The sequence below is a fragment of the Anopheles gambiae genome, chromosome 2, assembly GCF_943734735.2.
Source record: "Anopheles gambiae chromosome 2, idAnoGambNW_F1_1, whole genome shotgun sequence".
Lineage (NCBI taxonomy): Eukaryota > Metazoa > Arthropoda > Insecta > Diptera > Culicidae > Anopheles > Anopheles gambiae.
In genome coordinates, this window is record NC_064601.1 from 58977801 (window position 1) to 58985483 (window position 7683).

Below are 7683 nucleotides of genomic sequence, written 5' to 3' on the forward strand. Positions count from 1 at the left end.
GAACAAATTGCTCAAAATAGGAGCAAAATCAATGTTTGCATTTTTACGAATATTTATGAAAAAGGGCTTTGAACCGGCAAATAAAAAATTTTGTAACATACTATTGTAAGATCCTGGAGATTTGACCCCTGATAAGACCATAGTGCCCAATATGCCGGATCAGAATATGACCATCACCGTGACAACTGTGCGATAATCTGAATGTCAAAATAAAAGATCATTCCTTTACCGTATTAATACACGATGCGCAATCTCAGATTGCGCATATATTCGTTTTATCAAAACATAAGTCATTTCGCGTAGCCAACCCTGAGCTTTAAACGTCATTTCCATACATTTTCAGATTGCGCCAAGATTGCGCATAAATTTTCAAGATTATATGTCCGAGATATATAAATTTTTTTTGACCGACAAATATATCAAACCGACCCAAACAAACAGCTATTTGGCGCAGTTGTGACCCATTTTTATGATAATAATACTAAAATGCATGATTCTAATTGATTTATGTACCTAGTTAGTGCTTCTTAAACAAAATATCGATGATATTCAGATGTTGGAACTTTTTGTCGCTCTTGTGTATGTTTTTGGTGCGGCCACGAGAAAAGCTCTTTTTTACAGTTGACAACCAATTTTGACAAAGTTGAAAATTTTTTCAACATTTTTTCAGCTCCGTGGCCACGCGCTATACCAAAGTGGATTTATTATACAGGTGGGCTTATCCCGAACAAATTGACAGCCGTACTGTAGAAAAATGAAAACGAAATGACAGGAGGGGATTCGATCATTTGTTGATGTATGCGTGTGAATTCCAATGGCTATTTTGGATGATGTGTCGTAGTGTGGGTGAAAAACTACGTATCACAATCGAATCCCCTCCTGTCATTCGTTCGTCCAATATGGCCTTCCCGCCAAACCTATAAGCCCACCTAGTCCCTATACCCACTTTGCGCTATACGATGAAATTCCTTGAGGAATCATGGTCTCCCAATTGACATTTTCGAGCACGAATAATCAGGAATTCGAGCAAATTCCCTTAAACTGGAGCTGCACCAGTTTAAGGGAATTTAGAAAAAGTCCTTCAAAATCAACAGTGATACGGCTTAATCGTTGCTTTCTTCTAGATTCGCTCGGAAATTATGTTTCCTATCGTTATAGTTGGTCATGTACCCATTTTATACTTAAATAATACCCATTTTTTGTAGAATGACGTCACACAAAATGAGCTTTTGTTTTTCATCAAAAACCATAGCTATGAATGAAAAATTAGCTCGACGGCATCGTTCATCGATAGAAGAAAGTTTAATTTACGAACACACCAAATCTTGGCGCTTTGAACACACTTGATCACACACAAATCAATAATTTCAGGTTTATCAAGTATTAATCGAGCAGATATGGAAAAACAATTTCGAGCAAATGTCACTTGGGCTCGTTGTAAAGCATTAAGCTACGGCTAGATGATAACTACTTGTATGCGGCTACAAATGACAGCTACCGATATCCTTTGTTCTAGAACTGTCAGCTTGTCGCCATTCGTAACCCCCCGCTGTGCAAATTCGAGCAGTTTTCTGCGTAGTTTTTTGCGTCGTTTTGTATCAAAAAATACGCAAAAAAATACGCTAGACTTCAGCCAAAACTACGATAGCCAGCGCATTTATTGCAGTTTTTGAAGGCGCGGCGAGAGAGAGAGAGCAAATGCGAACAAACGGCTATCTCTTTCTACCAATTCAAATTTGGCGCAATGTAATTGTGTTGGTGGATAACGATCAAAAAAAAGTTACACACTACAGCGCCCATGTATTTAAAAGGCTCAAAAAGGTATTGGTTTATGATAATGGGAATGAGGAGGACTTTCTGTATTGCACACATGTACTCATTTCGTTCGTTCCACACACTACTACTCCTGAACTCCTGGTATTGATATTGCCGCTGTATTGCTGGTGCCGTCTCATATCCGTTCGAGACTTGCGCGTGTGCAGTGGCTAGTTTGCGGGCTGCCTTTTCAAGGAATTTTATTCAGATTAATCAGCGCATACACATATATACATTGGTAAGTGTTTATTTATTTATTATTCTAATTCTTACGTGCCGTGGTTGACTCGATCGCTGGATTGACCTGGCCTTGGTCAACATGTTCCATGCCCGTTCCGATTTGACCGGTTGACCGCGATGGACACGGATGTGTATGATTCTAATTTAAAATTTACTCCTTCCTCTAGCTAACCATGAATCCGGAAGGGCACTCCAGTGGAACTGTTCGGTACAGTGCGGCTTATTGGCTGCCGCAGGGCTGTACCAGCGCCACCTCCACAGCCACCTACACAGCCTCCTTCACAGCCACCACCACCAGCACCACAACCAGCACCACCACCACAGCCACCACCACCAACACCACCACCACCACTTCTACCACTCGAACCACCGGCACCAAGAGCACCATAAAAATTATTTCCAACACCGTTATTCGTCCAGCAAAAACCGTTGCCACAGGGAAGCAGGAGGGTATGATACTGACATCGGAACAATATAGATTGATGCAGAAGCGGTCAATGACTGTGGAGGAAATGGGTCGGGCAGGTGGCAAGCAGGCCAAGTTCTCAAAAGTATCAGAATACCGGCCTTCTGCTCCCGTCCAGGACTCCCGTCACCCCGCCATACCATCGTCCATTACCGTGCGGAAGGTTATGGGTAAGCGCCCCGCCATCACCACCGCCAACACCACCGTCTGAACCACCGCCAACACTACCGCCAACACCACCGTCCGTACCACCGCCAACACTACCGCCAACACCACCGTCCGTACCACCGCCAACACTACCGCCAACACCACCGTCCGTACCACCGCGAACACCACCGCCAACACCACCGCCAACAACACCATTCCAGCCTCGCTTCCCGAGACCATCGCTACCGTCGAGACCAAAATTCCGCGCCACCCTACCGTCGTCCCTGCCAAAGCCGGAGTTCCTGCAACAGTTCCTGCTGTCGTTGCAACGGATGCTCCTGCCGTTGCTCCTCCTCTGACCGATGTGCTGCAGGTGATAACCGAGCTGTCAGCAACAATTAACCGCCGCTTCGACGAATTCGCCGCGGAATTTGTCGCCCTTAAAAAGGAAGTGATGGTCACTCGGAAGACCGCCATGGCTACCGAGCTGGCACTAAACAAATTACAGAAAATAGTATGTGCCGATCCAGACGGATACGCGCTTCCGGCGACGGACGGTTTCACGCTGCAGCCCATACGGTCAGAGGAGGAGCTGAAAAGCATGGAGCAGAAGTTGACCGACAAGCAACATGCTAAGAACTGCCTGGCATGGTTGCAGAACGTGGTGCGGGATCTTGTTTTCGACAGTGGCTTTATTTCACGTTGCCGGTGGTCTAAGCGAAACGGGAAGGTGTCGATGGCACATTTTCCGAACGTATGCGAGCTGTTCCGCAAAGCCGCAGCGACCTGGAAGGCGCCCATCACCACGGCATACGTGGTGGATTTTTTTAAACGCGTGTTGCGGTATCCTGCCAAGTCGAATAATGAAAACAAAGAAGTAATGCTCAATGTAAATAATAATGATAATCTAGGTTAGTTTAGTGTAAGTTTTTTTTTTATAGCGTAGATAGACAAGTTAAGTTTAGTTTCACGTTGTACATAGTTAGTTTAGTTAGTTAGTTTTTTATTTGAATTATTATTATATAAATGAATTAAATAACTAGGAATTCATGAATACAAAAAATGCATTCTGCCACACAGCACCCAAGATAATTTCTCATTATTTACCTTCCTGATCCGAAACACTTAACCAGGGTTTTGGGAAGAGGCATATTTTTTTAATTTATTGTCTAGCAAATGTAAGTGTGTGTCAACGGTACAAACATTAACACCCCTTCCTGTTCCGTTTCCACTGCAGCTACCTTGCACATCAGCGTGCTGCTGGTGTAGTGTTGCAGTTCACCCTTGTTCAAATCTACCATGTTGGCAGAGTAAATATTCGCCTCCGTTGAAAGGCAAGGTTCCGTAAAGGCAGGCACCTGTTTGAAAAACGCGTACACCTGCACCGTAACGTCCTTGCCTGTTTTTGTGGCCGTTTCGTAACGGACCACCTCGCCCGAGTTGGTCATAAACCATTGATCGCGAAAGTTTTTTCGCAGCGCGAAGCCCTGCCGCACGGTCGTTATGGTGTCGACACCAACCGTGCGCACCGATGGTTCGTCCACCGGTTTGTTTTGCTGACGCTTGGCAACAATGACATGTTGCAGTTCCAGCAGACGATGGACCGCTTGTACCAGGCTGTGCCTCCCGGAATGCACCAACTTTTTGAGGTCATGCAAAAATGCCTCAAAAATGAAGGCTGATATGTTTTTAAGCCCATCGAACCTGCAAACATCATTGTAAACGTGCAGCAAGTTATGCACGTTGCTATTCATGAGAACCGGGCTGTACAGATCTCCATAGGCTGCCACAAACCTATGCAAATATGAATCAGCCAGTTCCCATTTAGCGCGATGGTACGTGGTGGACATGAACGTCACAGCCATCATCAACAACATGAAGTGTTGGTACGCTGCATCGATAAGTCTATCCTTCAGAACAACGAAACCGGCAACCAACAGAAACATCCTGTACTCGGAAGCTTTCCAGAGATGGATGTATCGCAGGTCGCGCAGTTTACGTTGGTAATCTGAAGGCAGCCTTAACAGACGCAAGTGCGCCGACACTTCACGTTGCTGGCGACGTGGCAAGTAACAAGCAACGCCAGGGAAGCCATTTATCCACAAATGTAGCAAACTTTGCCTCTACGCCCTTGTATATTAAGTGCATGTCTTCGGCTGACACAAAATCGTCAACGATATCGCAACCTAATAGACTCGTAAAGGGCGTAGGGTTGTTGACATGTGTTGGATATTTGTCGTCACAAAAATCCTTGTGGTTCCGAGGCGCGCATTGTTCACCATACCGGAAGTACATCCGGTGTCCTTCCAAGTCACCAACGATTGTGCACTTCATGCAGGCGCTGTACGCATTATGCGATTTAACACCTGAAAGAAAGAAAAAAACACAAAAAATCAGAAATAACTCGTTTCACCGCATATAAATGTAAAGGTTAAGTGGACAAACGCATAACGTATTTTAGGCCCTCCAGTCGCTAACCCGTTGCAAGAGATTTCTTGTTACAACGGTTTAGTCGTAATGAAAGCGTTGACTGTATATAGTGCATTTTATCTACATACCTTTAATAAATGCTCGTGCCGGAGCGTCTGCAATTATTGCACGCGCTTCCACCCAGTAAGAGCGGGATTTAATTGTCAGACCTGTCACATACAGTCTGTTCATTTCGTCCACAAACGGCTGCAAAAACTCCTGGACGAATAACGGTTTTGATTCGCCACAGAATATAGCAACCGTCATTACAGGAGTATGTGGAACGTTATGAGCCTGCATGAGAATTGGCCAAAATTGGGTCCGACTGCTCTTGTGCAGGGGTAGGCCATCCACAAAAATGTTCAACTCGAACCCCTCAATCCCCTGACAATCGCTGGAATAGAAAAAAAAATGAGCACATGACCAGGAGCACTGTCAGTTAAATGAGATTTAAAACATGCTTACCGAAAATATGAAAGCAGGCATTTTTCCACACCCTGGTACCACAGCTGCCCACCTGCGATGGGTGTAAGGGCTGTCTCCGGTGTTCCAGACACAGGCGTGTTCATCAACGTCCGTGCATCTCGTGGCAATTTGGTCTGGGGGAAGTGATGTCGCAAATGGCCCAGCAAAAGGTTCAAACTCCGATGAGTTTGTCCAGTTTGCAGGGCCTCCTCAAGCTCACATCCTCAAGCCATCCTCGCACGAAAGATCTCCGTACGGATGGTCTGGCATTTCCACCTCGACCTGGATATCCTCCACGTCTGTATCCTCGCCGCTGCTTGCGTCGGTCGTACCTTCCTCCTCGCTTTCGCTAAGCGGAGCAGCATCGTCTGCAACATAACACATGATACACATGAGAGCACAACATAAGCAGCATACAGCATAACGATCGTTACTTACCGATCACTTCCATGGGCATCGGAACATCTTCAAACTGCACTGGCACAGCATCACGCGCTCGGTCATCTAAAATATAGTCACGAAAACCATTGTTAAACACTGATCGCTATATTCACCGTTCAGCATATAATCACCGTTCACCGATCACTTACCCGCAGTCGGAGGTTCTGGCTGCTGGGCAAGAAGGAGTTCCCTTTCCACTTCCTCCAGACGCTGCTTGTAGAGCCGGGAAATTGCATGGGACATCAAGCCACTTTTCTTGTCCTGATTTGAGGCCATTTTCACGCTTTCTATCGGGAAACTTTTCACGGCAGGGATGAGCACTGGTTGAATTTGTGTTGACGTTTGTTTACATTTTCTATCGGTAGCGGTACCGGTCTTAAAATTGGGCTGCACGCGTGAAAGAGATAGCGCTATGGAGGGAAAAAGCACGGACGACGGCTGACAGCTATTGGCCGTCTGACGCACCAACACATCCAAACCTTCGACAGCGTGCTCAGGCGAGGGGTATGAAGCGGTGCCAGGGACGGGTAGCTCGAAACGCTGCTTGACAAATTTGCCGTAGGAGGGAAAAAGAAAGCATGAGAAAATGCGCGAAAGGGAATGATTTCTTCCGTCGCTTTGCACAGGGGGCCGATGTATGCGGGTTACCGTCCAAATAGACATACAGCGACAACGGCGCGCGCGACAAAAAATAGCTCAATTTTTCAAACAGAGCTACTCGTCGCGCGCGACAATTTTGCTTCATCCCAAATAATCGAATTATCTAGTTTTTTTAACAAGCCAGATTAATGCCAAACGCAAAAAATAGATTTGAACACATTTTAACCTATTTTTGTGTGTTTTCAAATAAAAAACAAGTTGATTGACTGAGTAAAATGAGCTACATTGATCTACTCCGAGTGAAATTTTGAGCTATTTTTCGTCGCGCGCGAAGTTGTCGCTCTATGTCTATTTTTACGGTTACGAGCAAGGTGTTATAAATGACAAGGTGAAGTTGTTCAGAGCAAAATGACATTTCTCGACTTGACATTTCTCTTCCGGGGGCTCCGGTATAAAAATCGGGGTGGGCTGGTGCGGGGTATTGAAATTTGTAAGCAGAGAGTGACAGATGTCCCCCACAATGTCGCCCAGCAAAAGCGATAAAAATCAACCTTTTAAACACATTATCCTTGGTTACGAGCGGCTACACAGTGACATATCTGTTATCGCTCATGTTTATACCATACATTGAAGTGTTGGAAAATGACATTGAAAAGTAAAATTTATTTGTAAATTGCATAATTATTTCAAAATATTTAAATTTAATATGAAAGAAAATGTTATAAAATAATTTAAAATTATAAACAGTGTGTCTCGGTAGGTAAACGAGTAAAGGTTGGTTGGAAACACAATTATTGAAAAAATATCTTGTTTTTGTTGGGCACACATTTGGGGCTATTATTATCAGTTTTCTTAGGAACATCCAAGACAGACATATTTAGTACGCCGGTCAAAGATACCATCGACAGATTAATTCGACATGGAAACATTAATTGGTTCATATATAAAAAAAAAAACGTAAGTTTATTTGTTCTCCCAAATGAATAATCATTATGTCTATGTTTATGTTTATGTTTATGTTAATTTGTCTATCGATGGAC

At 44.4% G+C, this 7683-nt stretch overlaps 2 protein-coding genes across 3 annotated transcripts; one reads left to right on the top strand and one right to left on the bottom strand.

The window, feature by feature from the left end:
* Positions 1–1935: 1935 nt before the first annotated feature.
* LOC133395067 (uncharacterized) lies at positions 1936–3755 on the top strand. The gene is made up of 2 exons (XM_061663515.1): positions 1936–2053; positions 2223–3755. The coding sequence occupies exon 2, from the start codon at positions 2229–2231 to the stop codon at positions 2730–2732; it is 504 nt and encodes a 167-aa protein (XP_061519499.1). The 5' UTR covers positions 1936–2053; positions 2223–2228; the 3' UTR covers positions 2733–3755.
* A 48-nt stretch (positions 3756–3803) lies between these two features.
* On the bottom strand, positions 3804–7087 carry LOC4578469 (uncharacterized). Of its 2 annotated transcripts, XM_061663513.1 has the most exons (5): positions 6193–7087; positions 6041–6106; positions 5603–5970; positions 5227–5531; positions 3804–5034 (listed from the first exon to the last, which is right to left on the bottom strand). In XM_061663513.1, the coding sequence occupies exons 1-3, from the start codon at positions 6704–6706 to the stop codon at positions 5819–5821; spliced, it is 732 nt and encodes a 243-aa protein (XP_061519497.1). In that variant the 5' UTR covers positions 6707–7087; the 3' UTR covers positions 3804–5034; positions 5227–5531; positions 5603–5818. The 2 variants fall into 2 exon arrangements, with proteins under 2 accessions (XP_061519497.1, XP_001230533.2); XM_001230532.2 differs by lacking the exons at positions 6041–6106; positions 6193–7087 and having other exon boundaries at positions 5603–5823.
* Positions 7088–7683: the final 596 nt, after the last annotated feature.